We start from the raw sequence: 19,299 nt of genomic DNA on the forward strand, positions 1-19,299 counted from the left end.
CTCGGCAATGAAAGTACACTACCTTTTACTCCTCCTCCCTCTTGATATCAACACTCTCATTAGTCTCAGTCTCAGCCTGAGATCTCGTTTCAGCCCGCTCCCTCGCCGCAACCTCCTCAGGGAAAGGCTTCCTAGCCCACACACGTCGCCTGTAAAAAATCAGCCCAATGCACACAAACATCAAAGAAGAGAAAACATACGCGCGCTCATAAATATGATACCGAGGATTCTGCAGCTCAGCCCTCAACTTCGCCACATAAACAATAACCTCCTCCTGCGACCACGGCTCCGGGGCCCCGAATTTACAAAGCAACCACATAGCCCAGCCCTCCATACCGGACATCCAATGCTGGTAGTTAACCGTGCCGGCCTCTTTATATTTCTGGTCACGGGCCCACGGTCCGATGGGCCACTTGTATTCTTTTTCATGGATATCCACGAACCCAGCCTTGCGGAAGGCATCTTGCATCATGTCGATTGTTTCCAGCGGACGGCCGGCGCGCTTGCCGCATGCGGACAATGCTGGTCCCCAACTGTGCAGGATGTTGTCTTCTGGTAGGCTGCCGTCGTCGCATTCGATGTAGGGACTTGCTTCTAGCTGTTCGATCCAGCCGCCTGGGCGGATGTTGCTTTGGGGTTGGGTTAGATGGATGGGATGGGATAGGATGATGGGGTTAGTGGCTTACTCGTAGCATTGCTGGTAGACGCGGGTCCATTCCGCGTCGTCGAAGGCTCCGATCATGATGCGCATGTGGATTAGGTCTTGGGGTTCGTTCCAGGTCCATTCTTCGGCGATGTTGTCGACTTCCAGGATGCAGTTTGGTGGCATCCATTTTACTGGTGGCGGGAAGAGGTCGACTCCGCGGACGGTCGCTGGGATTTTGGTTAATATGTTGATGTAGGGTGAATCGGAGGGTTCTGGACTCACTTGATGGGAACATGTCGGCTACATCGCTAGAAGAGGGTGAGTGGTGGTCCTCGGAGATGAAAGGTGTTTTCTTTCCACATACATGGCCCAATTACCCAGACCTGTGCCAAGATCGAGGATATTTTTGGGATCTTTAACAGGCGCCCGGAAAAGGGGGTTGTCGTGGTCTGAGTCCATGATGAGGGCGACCAAGTGGCTGCGATCGTGTTAGTTATTGAAGGGTAAAAAAGGAGGATTCCACTTACCCAGCTTCGTATGTTTCGAACTGCTTCTCATCCGATGGGATTCTGATAGGAAGTACCTAGGTAAGCAGGATATATACCTTGATTCGGAAATCCAAGCGTACAGATATTCTTTGTGGCTCAATGTTTGATATCGTCGGCCATTCTCCTCTAGCCCGCGATACAGCGAGGAGCCGATCGAGGTGGTTTCCCTGAGATTGTGTGAGAGACTATTTTTATTTCTGATTTCTGATACAAGGAGATAATAACTTACGATTGCCAGTCATCGCCGTAAAGGGTCGGGAGATGGGTCGTGGAATCCTAATATTTTGTCAAAACATAAACACGTCGGAAAACCAAAAAAGAACAATTGAGACATACCACGGCGATAGCATCGTCAGGCTCAGTGCGTTTTTATACATTGTAGAGGACCGACGTACAGAAAATGCAAGTCGAGAAGAGGTGAAGAATTCGAAAACGGGGAAATCGGACAACACCCCCGCTCTCATGTCAAAGGCCCTTTTGGGAACTACACAGCGCCGTCATAGGCTTGGGCTTCAGAGGTGTTTTGATATGTGGGCATTGTGGGGTGGAAACTGATTCCGGTTGGTATTGGCTCTCGGATTGGACCTCGTTGGTATCGCTGCATGTGAATTGACAAAAGTACGAGTCTCTAACCAGTAGGAAGTGTCCCTACGAAGTGCTTCTTCACAGACATCCTGCAGAGTTTCCACCTAGTCTGGCTAAAACCCATTCCATTTCCTTTTTTCGTAAAGAAAAAGAGGGTACGTCCACGAATATCAAGGCTTATTGAGGGAATTTTTCTGACGATCACTCAAAAATGTGGTTCAAATCAGGATCTATCGCTTTTATAGGTACAACATAGACGACACATGGCATGATGCATTTATGGTTAGTTATGATTGCCGACAGGAATACGAAGCCTGCTGCATCTATGTCAATCCTAATTTTTAACCCTTGTAACGAATAAATGTATAAAATGCTTTGGCTAAGTACTCCGTGTACTCCGTATCCGTAGCTTATGTCTTATGTGGGAGATAGGCTATCAAATAGGTTATGCGGGGATCCGGATGACCGACACTCGAACTATATAAACAAGACACATCTGGGCAGTTAACCCATTCCTCCTTGAAGATAACAACGTATCTACAAATTCCAAACATGTCAAACCCCCTTCCCCCAAGATGCGCAGCATCATCCAACAAGCCGCCTCCTCCAAAAACCTCACCCTGACAAATACACCCGTCCCAACCCCAAATCATGAACAGGGAGAACACCTAATCCAAATAAAAGCCTGCAGTCCCTGCGCCGGCGAACTCCTCTGGCCAAAGAACTTCCCCCGCCAACAGCGCGCTCTCTAATCCCATGCCCGGACATGGCGGGAATCGTCATCTCAGCACCACCAGACTCGCCCTTCCAACCCGGCGATGAAGTATACGCGCGCACAAACTATACCCGACCAGGGAATGCGCGCGAGTATTCCATCGCCGTTACGGATGAGCTGGCGCACAAGCCGAAGTGTCTAAGCTGGGTGCAGGCTGCTGCGGTTCCTGTCTCCGCGCAGACGGCTTGGCAGGTTCTTTTTATCCATGCTCTTGGTAACCCCGGAAGTGGAAGTGGGGGAGAGATGGATTTGGAGGCTGCTAAGGTTGCTTGGGCGGGAAAGAGAGTCCTTGTTACTGCGGCTTCTGGTGGTGTGGGTATTTGGCTTGTGCAGTTGGCGACGATGCTTGGTGCGGAGGTGGTTGGAACGTGTGGTTCTCGGAATGTGGAGCTTGTGAGATCGCTTGGTGCGAAGGAGGTGCTTGATTATCGGGTTGTGGACTTGAGGGAGTGGGCTATGCAGTTGCCTTCTAATAAGGCGGATGTTGTTGTTGATTGTGTTGGAGGGACGGCTCTTGGCGATGCGTGGTGGACTGTTAAGGATGGTGGTGTTGTGCTGAGTATCTACCAGCCACCATTGCAGGTCTGTCCGGATGGGTTTGACGGGGTAAGTGTGAAAGATTTGTTCTTTGTTATGCAACCTGTGAGGAGACAGTTAGAGGAGATCTCGAAATTGGTTGAACAGGGGGTGTGTCGGGGATTGGTAGATAGTGTTTGGCCTCTTGAGCAGTATGAAGAGGCATTCAAGAGACTGGATGGAGGACATGCGAAGGGGAAGATTGTCTTTGATCTGTCGCTGAATCACTAGGAGCTGAGGGATGAAGAGTGATGCTTTCTTGGGCACTGTGGCAGTGCAGGAGACACCAGCCCCGGAGAAATAGAAGACTACTGTCATTTCTGGATGCTGCCCTAAGTACCTGGGAATATACACCAAGTTTTGGTGGACCGAGAGTAAGAGACCTTATAAGTATCCAAGAGCCAATTAGGGATAGGGAGAAATGCAAAGCAGGCTCAATAAAGTACTTGTTGAGAGCAGCATTCCGGTTCCATCACATTTTCAGCCGGTGCCAATAGATCTGAGCCTTGTATCTAGCTGCAAGGGGGCAGGCTGAAGTTGTGCTCTGGGATGAATAAGATATCCATTGCATATGTGGGAATGCCCAATGCTGGGAACAGGTTGGAAAGCGAACGAAAGAGTCAGGATCGCGCATGTGATATTATTCAATATGGCTTCACCCTGAAACTGATATATCGAGAAGTAGCTAGTATAACTAGTCAGTTTCATCGGATTTAGTTTGGTTTTCAAGAGTGGACTATCAAAGACTCGCGATAATCCTGGAATGAAATTGGAATGAAATTGGATAAATGTCCGAGAAGAACCTGCCAAGTCAAGTCTATTCGATCTCCACGTTCTTAATTAACGTAAAGCGCCCATCAAAATCGCTGTCTCAGCTGTCAGCCTCCCCATTGGCACCGGTGCAGGTCCCATCAATGTGAAACTCGGCGCATCCCTGTTCGGCGCGTGGAGCCAGGCTTGGCAACCCTAGCCCCAGGAACGTCGGCCTCGTCTCGGGAGAATCATCCAGCCTAGTTCAATATGCCCCCGAGGGCCTATTTCCGAGGTCCTATTTTACCGATATGATGCGAGCTAGCATTGCCGCCGGTCTCGTTTATCCCCTCCCGGTGGGGGAGCGCCGTCCCTTGGGTATATCCGATGTGTTTCAGTGTGATACATGCATTCGGCCCTACTTGATGTCGAAGATGTCTCTGACAAGTGTCAATCTAGTGTTTGTGGTTGATTAATGTCCCGTGCAGGTCAGATAAAGCTCCTTTTGAATGTGGCTACTATATAAGCAGCCGCATGCCTCGCGACAGACCAGTTCAACATGCTGGCCAGTCCTTTTTGAATTTTCATTCACATCCACATTCATTTTCCTCCGGTTTGATACCGTGCAGACATTCATTCATCAAGTATACATTCATTCATCGGTCCGGTTTACCGATCATTTCCATTCACTCCTCGACATCCCGACTCATCAAACATGAAGCAATTCACCTCCGCTCTGGCTATCGCCAGCATCGTCTCCTTGGTCAACGGCCATGGCTTCGTCACCACCCCGAAAGCCCGCCAGCCCGGCACCGCAATGGGAGCCGCCTGTGGCCAGCAAGTCCTGTCCAACCAAGGCTCCGACAAGTACGGCAATATCCAAGGCGAGCTGCAGATCGCCTCCGGCCAGAACGACTACAAAGCCGAGGAGTGCGATATCTGGCTTTGCAAGGGCTACAAGTTCGCCGACAACAAGGACAACGTCCAGTCATACAAGGCAGGACAGAAGGTCGATTTCACCGTCGACATCCGCGCCCCCCACACCGGTGTCGCCAACGTCTCCGTCGTCGACACCGCTTCCAACAAGGTCATTGGCAAGCCGCTGATCTCCTGGGATGAGTACGCCTCCACTGCCACCGGTGTCACCGACGACGAGACAAACTTTAGCGTCACTATCCCCGACGATCTCGGAAGCCAATGTGCCACAGCCGGTGACTGTGTGCTGCAGTGGTACTGGTTCGCCGAATCCATCGACCAGACCTACGAGTCGTGTGTCGACTTCACTCTCGGTGGATCTGGTGGCGCGGCTCCGGTTGAGTCGTCGGCCTCATCGGCCTCCAGCGCTACGGAGATCGCTGTTACTTCAGCCCCTTCTGTCGCTGTTCAGACTCCCACCACAGCTGCTGCTCAGCCTACTACTTTCGCTACCACTGCCCGTCAATCGGCTACTTCTGCCGCGTCCCAAGCCCCTACCGCCAGCGCTGTTCCCTCCGCTAGCGCTTCGGATCTGCCTTTCCCCACTGATAGTGCCACAGATGTCCTGACCTGGCTTCAGGCCCTCTTGGGCAACCTGATGGGTAACTAAATGCGGAGGGTGCGGAAAATGGCCCACTAAAAAGTGGGCGGCATAATTCGGAAGCATATCGTGTTCAGTTTCGGATCTACCTTCCATCTCCTACGTTAGCTAGTAGCTAGATATATAGGTAATTTAAATGTCATTTACCATGCATTCTTCATCGTCTTGGATTCCAATGCAACGCTCTTCATAGCGATATCGGAGATATCACCGAACATCCGACATCGCCACTTCCTGGATTCACCTCATTAACCATAACTAAGATATCAATATAAAAGCAGGTATCCCTCATACAGCCAAACATCTTCTAGTATTTAAATCACCTAAAAATGCACTGTCGCCTGAACTCAGCAACCAGACTAGTCACCCACGCCCCGAGAATCCCAATCTCAAAACCAGTCTACAGACGCTTCACCACAACAATGTCCCAACAAACCAAGGACTGGAGCGCAAAGCAATACCTCAAATTCGAAAGCGAGCGCACCCAACCCGCCCGCGATCTCCTCTCCCACGTTCCCCTAACATCCCCAAAAAGAATAATCGACCTAGGCTGCGGCCCAGCCAACTCAACAACAGTTCTAGCAACGCAATACCCAACAGCAAAAATAACTGGCCTGGACTCATCCCCAGACATGATCAAACGCGCAAAAGAAGTTCTTCCAGACCGGGACTTCCAGGTCGCAGATCTGACCACCTACACGCCGGACCCAGCGACGCCAGTCGACCTCTTCTTCTCGAACGCGGTGTTCCAGTGGCTGAAAGCCGACGAGCGCATCGCAGTGATTAAAAGACTATTACAGCCCCAGGAAAAGGGCGCTGTTTTCGCACTCCAGGTCCCGCATAATCTGGACCAGCCTTCGCATGTTCTTATGGCGGAGACGGCTGCTCAGGGTCCCTGGGCGGAGAAATTAGCTGGTGTGCAGAGAGATGGGTTTCAGTCGCCGCAGGAGCTTTATGATCTGCTTATCCCGTTTGTTAGCCGGGTTGAGATTTTTGAGACGAGTTATTATCATTCGCTTGAGAGTCATGAGGCGGTTATTGAGTGGGTTAAAGGGACGGGATTGAGACCGTTTTTGGATCCGTTGGAGGACACAGAGAAGGTGGATTTCTTGGACGATTATTTGAAGCGTCTGCGGGATGCTTATCCTATTTCTGTTGATGGGAGGGTGTTGTTGAAGTATCCGAGGTTGTTTATGGTTGCTGTGAAATGATTTGGCTGGAGGGTAGGTCTACTTGTGTATGTATAGGATTTTGTTACTGCATGGTTGCTCTTGATTTCGCAGTGTATGAGACCAAAATACTTGTCCTGCCTTGGGACTTGCATTGTTCATTTTACGTGGCTTGATGGAAGTCTAGATATAGAAAGAATGGGACATGTGGATCGATGAGACGATGGACGAATTCACGTCCGTATTGATATTCAATAAGCCGCTTAGATAGAAGAGAGCAGCATTTCCTAATGATGACCTGGACTGTGCCTAGACTGTGCCCGAAGCAGCAATCTTAATGGTACCGTCAGTCTTTCCAGACCGATCTAAGCTCTTGCTCTCCATCTTCTGGATAATATCCTGACCGGAAACGACCTCTCCGAAGACAACGTGCTTTCCATCCAAGTGAGGAGTTGGCACAAACTAATATAGTCAGAACAACACGTCTCCCATCTACGTTTTTCAGCATGGTTCCGACTCACAGTAATGAAGAATTGAGACCCATTGGTGTTGGGTCCAGCATTCGCCATGGAGAGTAAACCGCCCTTGGTATGTCTGATCTTGAAGTTCTCATCCTCGAACTTCTCGCCGTAGATGGACTTTCCGCCCGTGCCCTGGATAGAGAGTAGAGATTAGCCGGCGCTCGGATTTCCCCGCGGAGAGATGACTTACATTTCCGCGAGTAAAGTCACCACCCTGAGCCATGAACCCGGAAATCACGCGGTGAAAAGCAGAGCCTGCATATCCGAAGCCTTTTTCGCCTGTGGCTAGGCTGCGGAAGTTGGTGGCGGTCTTTGGGACGACGTCGTCATAGAGTTTGAACTCGATGCGACCCCAGTTTTCCACTGCATGGAGTTTAGTGTTACTCAGATGAGATAGAGTGCAGACTTACCCTGGCCACCAGACGAGGTGTATTCAATATCAAAGTAGGGGTTGGACATAATGAATTGGGTGATGTTGAGGTGAGAGAAGTATGTAGAGCTCGGGATGAACTGGAAGGGGGGCGGGGTAAATGAATAAGGGGCTCGGATCTATGGACATGCAGGAATGAGGTCATCTTATTGAATTGTCCAAGTTGGACATTTCTGGGCATCTGCTTGGACTCATTGTTGGACAAGATAAGATGTCAGGTTCATCGGTACCTGGTAGGGTTCTCATCTAAAAGTTCACAGTCGTACATCTCTACAACTTCAATAGCTATTTGAACTTGTACTACACAAGGGTTATCAGAACCTTTATTTATGGAATCAAGTAGATCGGATTTGTTAAGTTCATCGGATTGTACCGGGGAAAAAATCAGACCGTCACAGACATCGCAAGGATGCTGCCGTCACAAAACAAGACTAACGGGCACATATCGTGCACCCAAACATGTAAGGGACCAATGCCGCTTCACGAGATGGTGGTGGAAATCATGAAAAAACAAGACGTCGTCCGGAGTCTTGTTCTCCTGTCACATCGTCCTCCGCCTGCGTTGCCACCGAAATCACGTTCCACCTATTCAGAGCAAATGGGGTCCTTCTTGGGGGACTTAGAACTGTCCACGTCCTCGTCGGTCTCAGTGCTGTCGATGTCCTTCTTGGGGGACTCAGAGCCGTCAACGTCCTTGTTGGTATCGGAGCTGTTGGTGCCCTTGCCGGAGGACTCGCTGGAAGAAACAGCCGAAAGGTACTGTTGGATTTTGACGCGAAGACGGTACCATCGTTTCTGGAGAGTCCCAACCGAGATGCCCGTATCTTTGGCCATGGCAGGCCAGTCGATCTGTAAGACAATTCAGTTAGTACACGGAATACTATCATATATCAATCAGACATGTCAAGATATCTGAGAGACGTGTGAAAGCAGACACACGGTCAAGTCAGAGATACAATAGAGCTAGACACATAGTGAATACAGACATAGTAAAGATAACTGAGAGACACTTACTTCCATCACAGACACCTGCACAATTTTCCACATGAAGAGCATGTCCTCACTTGGAACGACGGATTTGGCACGGGACAGCTTGACAGACAAGGCCTCGACCGGAGTTCTCTTAGCAATACCTGATTTAGCCGGCTTCGTCTCCTTGGCCTCCTTGGCCTTGGGGGTGGTGGATCCTTTGGTTTTAGCCATTTTGATAATGGCAAGACGAAGAACGAATTTGAAAGTGGCTTAGAGAAATGGGTAGGGTACAGAGAAGAATCGAGAAGTAGAAAACGAAAGAAAACAAACTAAGAAAGACCCAAAGAACCTATAGTAGGCTGCGTTGCGCGAGTTTAGGGTCGCCCCGACGGTTTTATGTACTTGTTTGTTCACGTCCCAACGATTTGATTCACTCTTGCCCTGACGATCTAAATATCGATTCCTATCTGTTTCCGTTTGTCGTGCGTAGCGCAGCACAATGCCTATGTGGTGGTTGGGGTCGTCCCAACGATCTGACTCACTCTTGCCCCGACGATCTAAATATCGATTCCTATTTGTTTCCGTTTGTCGTGCGTTGCACGTTATGGGTACCAAAGACCTGAATAGCGCAGCCAATGTTCGTCTGTCCGATCATTGATCACGTGAGCCAGAAAACCAATGACCAGCACTATTAGCATGGTTGTCCGAGATACCGTAGAACACCAAGCCTTGCAACAGTATATATGTATAGATATGTATGTATTGGATGTTGTACATGCGAAATGCACCGACCTCGGAGGTGCCAAGGAGCTAAGGTGGGCCTTCCAGGGCCCCGGGGATGGATGATCCGCGATCAGATAAGCACTGCCACAGGAATTTATTTCTCCCCTTGCATTTCGTTCATCCCAATTCCCATTCATCAAATTCAACGTTCGTCATGGAGGAACATTTGCGTCAAAGTCTTTCCAACCACCCTCATGCCTTTCAGAATTTGCATCATACCCATAGCGGCTCACCGTCACACCGGGACAGAATGCCTCTATCCTTCAATGAAGGGACCACAACCGCCCTTGAGCACGAGCTCACCACCATGCAGCAACACCGCAGTGGTAGTTCCAGTGATGAAGAAGGTCAACCTCCCCCACGCTACACGCCTGAAAGCGATCCGTTCCAGCTTGCCTCGAAGCTGAAGACCGAGGATGAGATCCGGCAGATGAAGGCCAATACCTCGCGGAAACGGGATTCCAAAAGCCGGAAAGTGGGTTCCATAGTGCAAGACACTGCCCGTCTTGGAAAACAGGCTTTCGTGACCAAAAAGCTACAGGGCTTCTACGAGTCCCAAAATGAAAACATCGAGCGCATGTTGAAGCCCGTGGAGGAGCACAGACGTGCCGCCCGCGAATTGAGCGTCGACAACCGTCTCAAGTACCGGATTGCTGTTTACGGTAGTTTTGCCGCGAATATCATTCTCTCGATCATCCAGGTGTACGGTGCCGTCTCGTCCGGATCGCTCTCTCTGTTCACCACAATGGCCGACGCGGTCTTCGACCCCATGTCCAATCTGACCCTCTTGCTCTGCAACAAGGCCGTCAACCGCGTCGATCCGCGCAAGTTCCCTGCTGGAAAGGCCCGCATCGAGACCGCTGGCAACATCTGCTTCTGCTTCCTTATGACCGCCGTTTCTTTCATCATCATCGCCTTCTCCATTCGCGAACTGGTTTCGGGCTCCGAGGAAGGAACCCAGTCTTTCCACCTCCCTGCTGTCATTGCCGTCGCCGTCGCCTTTGCCACCAAATTTGTCCTTTTCCTGTACTGCTGGGCCCTGCGTAACCAGGTCTCGCAGATCCGCATCCTGTGGGAGGATCACCGCAACGATCTGTTTATTAACGGGTTCGGTGTTCTGACCTCCGTCGGTGGTAGTAAGCTGCGTTGGTGGATCGATCCTATGGGTGCTATCATTCTGTCCGTGCTGGTCAGTGCTCTGTGGCTGCACTCCGCTTATGGCGAGTTCGAGTTGCTCATCGGCGTTACTGCCGACACTAAGATGCAGCAGCTTATCACTTATATCTGTATGGTTCATTCCCTTTCGGTCCTTTTCAGTTCTGAGTTGAAAACTAACATTCCCATCAGCCATGACCCACTCTCCTGCCATCACTGCCATCGATACCGTCCGTGCATACACCTCTGGTCCTCGCCTGCTGGTCGAGGTGGATGTCGTCATGGACCCAGAGGCATCCCTGCGTGCCACCCACGATGTCGCCGAGGAGCTCCAGATTAAGCTCGAGTCGCTTCCCGATGTTGAGCGTGCTTATGTACATGTTGATTATGAGACTACTCACAAGCCGGAACATTCTCTGAAGAAGGAGCTTTAGAGACTTTGACATAGGAGTTTGGGCGGGCTTTCTCACTTTGGACAGTATTAAGTCGAACACTCATTGCGTTGATTTTATCCAGTGGCATTTTGTTTAGAAGAGCGTCGTCTGGCTGTTTCTTATTTCATTTCCTTTACGCAATGGATGAACTTCACCAGGAATCACATCATACTTTGGAAACCTAGTTCTAGTTTCTTTTCTGATACATTCTTTGCCGTGTTTGAAGTCTTACAATAGTCGTCAATTGTCAATCTCGAGGGGACTTCCCGGGTCAAGGACAGCCTAAAGAACAGCTCCAAGAGACTAGGCATTGACCAGTATGGTGTCGACTATCAACAGTTTCTGGTAGTGCCCAATCGAGCAATATCAACCAGATGTGGGACTCTCTGGATGAGAGGATCTGACGGAAGATATCCTGATGTCTCAGCCATACCTACATATGCTAGGTAAGTGATTATGACTCGACAAACGCTCTTTCCATGTGACGCGGTAGGTGCCTTCCCTGTTTGTCAAAACTCGTCCCCCCCAGTTCCTTCCTGTCCTTCAGCCACTGGAAAAACTGTAAATACCCCCTCCCCCCAGATTTTCTCTTCTTCTTTCTTTCTTTCTCCTCCACATCTCTTCCTTTTTTTCCCTCCCCCCCGTCCCTCGGCAGGTGACGGTCCACTTCAGCTCCAGAATCATATCTCCGACATATCGTTTCTGTTGTCCAGTGAAGGATACCCTGAGGGCACTGATGCATCTTTGCTAGGGTCTAGTTAAGGCTGTGTGACACGAAGTACGTGGAGCGTGTGTCTACTATAACCTCTCAGGGAAACCTAAGATTCTCTAAGAACCTAACGGAGCTCTTGGGAAACCCTTAGGAATCTCTGAGTACCAATATCGGGCCCTGGGCTTCACCTCTGGCGGAAACACACCGTACTTTTCTAGGCTCTCCATTGACCAATATCAGGAGATCGATCTGAAGTGCCACTTAGGTACGTCTCTTCTCTCTTTATTGTCTACATGTATTTGTGTGTTTGTTACTTACCTAGGTACCTTCCCCTCCCCTCCCCTTTCCCTTCCCCCTCCCCTGTTCCTACCCAGTTGCACGGGTCCTGTGTGCAACACCTGAACAAGACTTGCACCTTTACGTGGTGTTCAGGATGAGTAGCCTTTGGTGAAACCAAGCAAGTCCCTAGATAGATTGCAATAGAAAATCAAACTGTTTATGATCTTCTAATCTGATTGACAACCTAATGTAACCCGTATAAACACATAACATGAAAAATTCTACCCCAGTGACCGCGCCTGTGTACGCGTCAGTCAATTCACCCTGCAGGTCGCCCAACTGCCGTAGTAAATGGGTGTTCGACTGCCAACACTGGTTCCTTTCACGCTGAGCACTCTCCGTAGCCGGGCTGGGGAATCTTTGCCCTCTGTCACAAGCTCTCCAGTGCTTGCTCGAATGAGATGGTATGTTCTTGTCTACATTACACTTGTTGGGTTCGCAAGTCCGCCGGGGGTCGAACGACCATTTTTCTCCTTGCCTCAGGAACGAAGCAGAAATCGTCTCCAAGTCGAGATTTTCACTTCAACAACGCCTGGGACAAAGAACCGAGTAACATACTACGATTTGACAGCTAACGGGAAACTACAGGCGAAGATCGTAAGTCAGATTCCATGGCATTGTCTCTAGTCGCATCGATACAGAAAGGAAGACGATACGACCAGAAGGGAAGAGTGTCTAAATGGTCCATTCATGAGAAACTGCAAATGGTATCGAGCAAAGACCTCCAGAGTGTGAATGCGATGCAGAAGAACAATTTTTATAAGTGCCTACACACACATATGTAAGACCTAAAGACAGGAAGCTTTGGAAGGAAAAAACATGAGATCGGATCTCCTATAGTGGAGAAATACAAAAAAGTTAAATGGTATTGTTTACAACAATGAACGAGAACACAGAGAAAAAAGATGATTCGAGAAAAGAAGAATAATCTAAGCATGCTGCTCAAAGAGAGCAATAGTCGAGCAGAAGTTACTCTTGTTTGGCTTCTGAGGGACAAGACCCTTCCCACTGGACGACGTAACCATATTCACAGCAGCCTTAGTGCTGAGACCATACAGCTTAACATCGGAACAATCCACCTCGACCATGTTCTCCTGACAATCCTCCGAGTTGAGACAGGACTGGGTGTAGTTCTCGAAGAAGCTGTAGAGACCGGCACCGTAGACGAAGACATCCGAGGAGCCGAGAACACGCAGACCCCATGCCTTGCGACAGGAGTTAGTCTTGCAGTTCGAGAAGTCAGGATCGTTCCAGGATTTCTGCGGAGTGAATGGGACCAGCGAGGTCGGGTTGGACTGGTAGTACGGAGTCTCGGTTTGGATGAGGCCCATGAAGACGTTCTTGGCGCCCGAGATCTGGTAGTTGTACAGCTGGTGGTGCTCGGAGGATGTACCCCACAGCCAGTTGGCGTTCTCCGACTCGATGAGTACACCGCGGGCAGTGTAGACGTTGATCTGGTTGTGGTCCTTGAGATCGAGCTCGTGATCGGCGGTCCAGAACCAGGTGTTCTCGAGGTAGGCGCTACCCTTCTTGGTGATGTGCAGGAGCATGAAGGCGGCCATGCACTCCTTCTTCGGGGTGGTCTTCTGCTTCGGGGTCTTGGGGCAAGTGTCGCTCTGCAGCTCGGTGCCGGCGGCACCACCGATGCGGAAGTGGACATCCCACATACCGGCGGAACCTTGGGAAGTGCCGGCGACGTTCCACTCCATGAGAATGGCACCAGGGGCAGGGCCCTTGGTGGTGATGATGAGGTCGCTCATCTCGACGGAGCCGGTGTCACCCTTTTCGCCGACCTGGAAAACAGGGACGGGGTTCTCTTGGTCGGCGAAGGTCTTGCCGTGTGCCATGAGCATGGGCCAGATTTCACCGACGACCTTGATGTTCTTAGGAACCTTGATGGTGGAGGTGATGACATAGGCGCCGTGATCGAAGTAGATGATCTGACCGTCCTTGTAGCTGTTGAAGATCTTCTGGATGGCCTCAGTGTCGTCAGTAGTTCCGTCACCCTTGGCGCCAGCAGACTTGACGCTGATGAAAGAGGAGGCTGCGACGTCCTCATAGAGAGGCTTGGAGCGTTCAAAGATAGCACCCCCCCTTGAGCAGGCTAGCGGGCTTGTCAGCAGTCTTCAGAGTGCTCTGGGTGCGGGCAGAGGCAACAGCACCCGGGGCGCCGCAAGTGCCGGTGCTGCTATCACTGCCAGACTGGCGGCCCTCACTAACTTCAGAGCCGCTGCTGGTACTTTCAGCAGATGCAGCAGTGGAGGTGACCGACGCAACAGGTTCCTTGGCAGAAACAACACTGGAGGGCGAAGAACCAACAGGCACGGCGGAAGTGACAGGGGCCTCGGTAGAAGGAGCAGCCACGGGAGTGGGCTCGGGGACTTCATCGACAACCGAAGACTCAGCAGAGCGATCAGCATCGCTGCTGGTACCAGCACCCGGGGCAGGCGAAGGAGCGGGAGCGGATCCATGTGACGCAGTCTTCGCAGGGGCAGGTACGTCGCTGCCCGCAAGGCTGGCGCTGGGAAGGCCGTGAGAAGCGGGACAGGCGAGGATTGTCTCTGTGACTGTCTCGACAACGGTAACCAGCTCAGGCTGAGCCTCGCTGCGCTTGTTGACAGTCTTGGATGGGGTGTAAGTGTTACCCTGGATCCAGTGGTCAACGACAGAGCCACCTTCCAAAATGACATTGCCATCAACACCAGCCACAGCAGCCTTGGAGCCAGAGAAGTCCACATTGTCCAAAATTAGGCTACCACCGCCAACGGGAATACTCTTCTGGGTCCAGGCAGTAACGATACCAGTGGGGGTGTTGGTGAGCTTGCTGTCCAGCATCAACACGGAGCCAACAGTCTGGTTGGAGGGCGAGGTAGACATATTCAGGCCAACCTCACAGTTGTTGATCTTGACCGACTTGAAAGTCCAGGCCCAGTTCCAGTTCATGAAAATGGCAGTCTGGCAGTCATTGAAGACCAAGTTACGGGTAGTGAACTGTTGGTTACCGAGGAACATGCCGTAGTTACCACCGTTGAAAGTCAAGTCTGCCATGAAACCACCGGATCCGTTGTCCATAAAGATACCCTGCTGCTTGTTGGCCTCACCACCACCCTTGACCATCTCAAAGCGAATGTTTTGCAAGCTCGTGGCCTGGCCGACCTGCCAGTGGATACCAGCACCAGCGCCAGCGGGGACGCTGGTCAGATCAATGACCAAGTTGCGAATAGCGCGGAAGAAGTTGTTCTGGTTGGTGTACCAATTGGAGCCATCATCCTCGTAGGGATCGGCGTCAATCACGGCCATCCCGGCGAACTTGGCAGAGGCCTTGATAATGGGCAGTTCGACAGCATCACCGACAATCTGGGTGTAGTAGTACTGGACGATGGGCTTCGAGACAACATAGGTACCAGGCGGGAAGTAGACAATAGCAGGGGTCGTGGTAGAGGAATCACAGCCCTTACCACAACGGCCTCCAGAAGAAATAGCCTTGTTGATAGCCGCAGTGTCATCAGTGGAGCCGTCACCTATTATATAGTTAGCAGGCTGGCCGAGGGCATAGAGCTTGGACGAATTACTGACCCGTGGCACCATAGTCCTTTACGTTTCGGAAGATCTTGTAGTCGGCGCTCTTGCCGAAGGGGACGACACCCTGGCGCTCAACATTGGCGACCCAGTAGCTTGAGGCGGCGGAAGTCTTTTGGGTGGTGGCCAACACATTGTTAACGGGAGAGACGGGCACGTTAACTGGCACAGCTGCGACCAAAGAGGCAGGCAAACCGAGCAAAAGGATGATATGGGCGACGAAGATCGCGATGGAGGTCTGTAAGAAGGCCATATTGAAAATGGATAACGCTGGACCAGCAGCGTACTAAGGGGAAAGAAAAAGATGTCTAGGGAATGCAGATTCAGTAACCAGTACTGCGGAAATCAAAATAAGAATCGAATCCAACGCTTGACCAGCAGCGATATGCAGGGAGAAAGCAAGAGAAGATTTAGAGAGTCAATCTCCAGATGCACCGTTCCTTCCCAAAATGACAACAATAGAGTATGTCTCGAATGAATGAATTGAAGAGAATGAATAGGAAAGAAAAGAAACAAAGGACTCAGGATCAATGGGAATCAATGGGAATCATACCTATAAATTTAGCCCAGCGTTGGCCAACTTCCCCGTTTCAGCCAATCAAACGCACCACAGCCCTGAAGTCCACCACACCCAGCCAATCAGATTCCCAGGTCTTGCGACAGCGGTAGAAGCTTGAAACGTGATAGTCTGGAGTTGAAACTGAAGATCAGTCTTGCAGCTCAATTCGGCTAAATGGGCGGCAGTGAGTGTTTCGAATCACGATTTAGGGTGTTTGAGTGCCAATTTCGTCTGTAGAACAGAACAGCCGGAGGAAATAAACAGAGTTAAATCTGGGTCTACGCGCTATATAGCTAGATTCATAACCTAAACAGGGTATGCCGGGTCATCCATTCCAATCATCTGAGATGCAGTGTTATATGCTCACAGGGGGATAGGACGAGCATTGCAAGTTGTCGCGTATCACTATGGCCCTTGACCCGAGTGGGGCCCCTTGTTCAATACGGAGTACAGAGTGGATGTAGAATTCAATAGTCCCGATAACTCCGATTTCCCAGAACTGATATGGAACAATCCATGGATATCACTTTATTCCGTTTGCTTCAAAATGCATGTATGTGTCTGTGTTTGTGTAATGTAGACATTGTCACACGAGACTCGACGCCTCGAGTCAGAAGAGTATATCCCCCGCGTGTTGTCAGGGGGCGTTCCGCGTCCCAAAGTTATGGATGAACATTCCGGGGGGGTGTTTGAACCTTGGAAAGATTCCTGATGACGGATCACAAAGAAAAAGCAATGTGATAACATGACCAGGCCACGACACATCGGGAATTCCCCAAGGTCGACTTAAGGGTTGGCGTTTGGTCATCGTGAAGGGAAGAGGGGGGGAAGGTCTCAAGGCCAAGCTTTGCTCCCCCTGAGAGGATCAGGACCCGCTCGGGATTGGCTTCCCCTTTGATCCTTGAAATTGTTGAAACTGTCTCGGGTCTTATTATGCCCCCTGTTTCTGGAATTACATGGTCTTTCACGACTCAGTGTCCTGCCCAGGTGTATGTCTTTGACTAATCATGTTCCAAAAATAACCTTGGACCCCGGGGGGCCAACTCAGGTTTGCAGAGTGCAAATGCCCGATGCAGAGCTTCAGGTATATACACTCGTGTACCCAATATCCAACTCAAGAGACTTGTATGAGCTGGCAAGACTACGTTTTAAAATTGTCTACTTAAATTTCATGCGCCACGCGTCCCTAGTGGACGGTACGGACCGTACTATGAACCAGCTGGCGTGGCTCCGACGTGGCGTGGAATCCAAAGTCCAACGCCACAATACCTAGTCCTGGGTACGAGTCATACGGTTGAGAACACGCGCTAACCTACGCATGCCCTCGGTCAAGTGTCGTGGTTCTTCCCACGCAAAACAGAGACGCAGATGACCCGAAAACCCTTCAGTCACATGCGGGTCTCCCGGGACCTGGAAAACATCACCTGGAGATACGCGCAGATTTTCTTCGCTCTGCGCTAGCCGGACTACGTCGGCGGCGAGCAAAGGCGCTGGTAGACCAATCCACATAAAGTAGCCACCCGCCGTCGCGGCAGGCGTTGGGACTGTGACACCCAGCGGAACGAGATGCTCGTGGATTGCGCATAGCAAGGTGTGGTAGTGCTCGGCGTATTTCGGTTGTAGGACGTCGCGGATGTGGTTTGGTATGACTGTAGGGAACATCTGGTCAATGACAGCGGCGCATAAATGGGAAGGAGCGCCGCCCGATCGGGAAGAGCCTCTGCAAGCGATGTCGGGTCAGTCTGCGAATCCGGATCCGAGAAGAAGGGTTGGTCAGTCCAGTCATTCCGGTGGCCCGTACGTTTGTGATAATCCATAGGCAACCTTTTCGGACGCCTCGGCCCAGCCGGTGCGGGCCCCAGGCCCGATGAGTTTGCTGAAACTGCCGTTGCTTAGTGCGTGTCCCCATTCATCCTGTGGACCACCGTCCAAGTAGCGGTCCACATCGACAATGCGCGGAACACATGTGCGGTCACCGAAATTCCCGTCTCCCTGCGGCTTGGCCGACCACAGAAGGAAATCGTACACATCATCCGTAACGATAAGCGCATCGTACTGACGGGCGAGACGAACGAGCGCCTCACGTCTACGCAGCGACATAATCTTCCCCGAGGGATTCGCAAAGGTCGGCACAGCATAGATGACATGCTTGTAGATCTTGCGCCAGGGCCTGGGCGGTTTCAGTTTCTGCAGGGAAAGAGGGGCAGGGTCAGTCCGGGACTCAATAAATGATGGCACAGTGGCATGGCACGGTGACTGCCAGTCATGCCAGCTCAGTCATGGGCCCAGGATTGTCCTACCGGCTCGGTATTCCCAGTGCGCAGGGCATTCTCTTCCGCGGCGCGTAAACCGCTCTCCAGCACCGCTATGTCGATGCCCTCGTCATCTTCGGGGATCCCGCGTAGGCGGCCGGCGAAGCCGGCGTCGTCCATGATGCGCGCGGCCAGGTGATACGTCGGTGCGACCATCCATACATTCCGCGTGTAGACTGGGTCTGTGAAGGTTTGCAGCACGCATGCCAGGTTCTGGCTGGCCCCGCCGGTGATGCAGATGCGCTTCGAGGAGACGGGCTCGCACGGCTGATAAAAATCGCTCAGCCATGCGGCTATGTTTGTGCGGAGCGGCTCGTATCCTTCATCGGGGCCGTAGAGGAGGGCTGGGGTTGCGATGGAGGGATTGCATAGTACGGTCGTGGCGGAGTGGCGGAGAATGGGGGCGGGGAGGAGGGCGGGGTTAGGCCAGCCGGTTTGGAGGTCAATGGTCTTGGTGGAAACGTCGATAGTCATGACGAATTGGGTATTAAGTAGATCATGAATATCATCTACTTATGTATAGGTTAAAACTAATAGTTTGGTGCTTGGGTAAAGAGCTTGGGCTTCCACGGGTGGGATGTGGCGAAGTGCCTGGACAGGTGGGCACCGATGCATCCCAGATCGGGAATTGAACGGTTCCAGGGGAACGGGAACAGGAGCTGTATTATTGTTTATACTGGGGGAGCTATATCCAGACATTGGAGTTTGGAACTATATTTTAGGTATATCTCGATTTTAAACAAGGTACTCAAATGTCGTGTGAGAGAGAGAGATATATATATATATATATATATATATAGAACATCGAGGCATGTCATAAGAAGGTGTCTTGGCAATACCAGGCTAGTATGGAGTTGTATCCCCCAGTCCGTATGAGT

General features: G+C 51.1%; 9 protein-coding genes across 9 annotated transcripts; 4 read left to right on the forward strand and 5 right to left on the reverse strand.

Moving 5' to 3' along the window:
- Positions 1-25: 25 nt before the first annotated feature.
- Positions 26-1,571, reverse strand: N7489_005355 (class I SAM-dependent methyltransferase; the record flags this gene model as incomplete). Its single annotated transcript, XM_056711107.1, has 9 exons — positions 26-149; positions 201-629; positions 687-873; positions 929-954; positions 1,011-1,124; positions 1,174-1,215; positions 1,251-1,361; positions 1,424-1,470; positions 1,497-1,571. 9 exons carry the CDS (start codon positions 1,569-1,571, stop codon positions 26-28), a joined length of 1,155 nt encoding a protein of 384 aa, XP_056569528.1.
- Positions 1,572-2,354: 783 nt separating this feature from the next.
- Positions 2,355-3,361, forward strand: N7489_005356 (NADP-dependent oxidoreductase; the record flags this gene model as incomplete). The annotated part of the gene is made up of 2 exons (XM_056711108.1): positions 2,355-2,414; positions 2,471-3,361. The coding sequence occupies 2 exons, from the start codon at positions 2,355-2,357 to the stop codon at positions 3,359-3,361; spliced, it is 951 nt and encodes a 316-aa protein (XP_056569529.1).
- Positions 3,362-4,595: 1,234 nt separating this feature from the next.
- N7489_005357 (lytic polysaccharide monooxygenase) lies at positions 4,596-5,465 on the forward strand (the record flags this gene model as incomplete). The annotated part of the gene is made up of 1 exon (XM_056711109.1): positions 4,596-5,465. One exon carries the CDS (start codon positions 4,596-4,598, stop codon positions 5,463-5,465), a length of 870 nt encoding a protein of 289 aa, XP_056569530.1.
- Positions 5,466-5,878: 413 nt separating this feature from the next.
- On the forward strand, positions 5,879-6,667 carry N7489_005358 (uncharacterized protein; the record flags this gene model as incomplete). The annotated part of the gene is made up of 1 exon (XM_056711110.1): positions 5,879-6,667. The coding sequence occupies one exon, from the start codon at positions 5,879-5,881 to the stop codon at positions 6,665-6,667; it is 789 nt and encodes a 262-aa protein (XP_056569531.1).
- Positions 6,668-6,934: 267 nt separating this feature from the next.
- On the reverse strand, positions 6,935-7,605 carry N7489_005359 (uncharacterized protein; the record flags this gene model as incomplete). The annotated part of the gene is made up of 4 exons (XM_056711111.1): positions 6,935-7,087; positions 7,147-7,278; positions 7,337-7,509; positions 7,557-7,605. 4 exons carry the CDS (start codon positions 7,603-7,605, stop codon positions 6,935-6,937), a joined length of 507 nt encoding a protein of 168 aa, XP_056569532.1.
- Positions 7,606-8,161: 556 nt separating this feature from the next.
- On the reverse strand, positions 8,162-8,779 carry N7489_005360 (uncharacterized protein; the record flags this gene model as incomplete). Its single annotated transcript, XM_056711112.1, has 2 exons — positions 8,162-8,425; positions 8,591-8,779. The coding sequence occupies 2 exons, from the start codon at positions 8,777-8,779 to the stop codon at positions 8,162-8,164; spliced, it is 453 nt and encodes a 150-aa protein (XP_056569533.1).
- Positions 8,780-9,485: 706 nt separating this feature from the next.
- Positions 9,486-10,920, forward strand: N7489_005361 (cation diffusion facilitator family transporter; the record flags this gene model as incomplete). Its single annotated transcript, XM_056711113.1, has 2 exons — positions 9,486-10,617; positions 10,679-10,920. The coding sequence occupies 2 exons, from the start codon at positions 9,486-9,488 to the stop codon at positions 10,918-10,920; spliced, it is 1,374 nt and encodes a 457-aa protein (XP_056569534.1).
- A 1,980-nt stretch (positions 10,921-12,900) lies between these two features.
- N7489_005362 (glycoside hydrolase family 55 protein) lies at positions 12,901-15,803 on the reverse strand (the record flags this gene model as incomplete). Its single annotated transcript, XM_056711114.1, has 3 exons — positions 12,901-14,075; positions 14,134-15,492; positions 15,548-15,803. 3 exons carry the CDS (start codon positions 15,801-15,803, stop codon positions 12,901-12,903), a joined length of 2,790 nt encoding a protein of 929 aa, XP_056569535.1.
- Positions 15,804-17,378: 1,575 nt separating this feature from the next.
- On the reverse strand, positions 17,379-18,895 carry N7489_005363 (aminotransferase-like domain-containing protein; the record flags this gene model as incomplete). Its single annotated transcript, XM_056711115.1, has 3 exons — positions 17,379-17,829; positions 17,911-18,365; positions 18,410-18,895. 3 exons carry the CDS (start codon positions 18,893-18,895, stop codon positions 17,379-17,381), a joined length of 1,392 nt encoding a protein of 463 aa, XP_056569536.1.
- Between the last annotated feature and the right edge of the window lie 404 nt (positions 18,896-19,299).

Source organism: Penicillium chrysogenum (genome assembly GCF_028827035.1).
Source record: "Penicillium chrysogenum strain IBT 35668 chromosome Unknown utg000002l_segment0_segment0, whole genome shotgun sequence".
NCBI lineage: Eukaryota > Fungi > Ascomycota > Eurotiomycetes > Eurotiales > Aspergillaceae > Penicillium > Penicillium chrysogenum.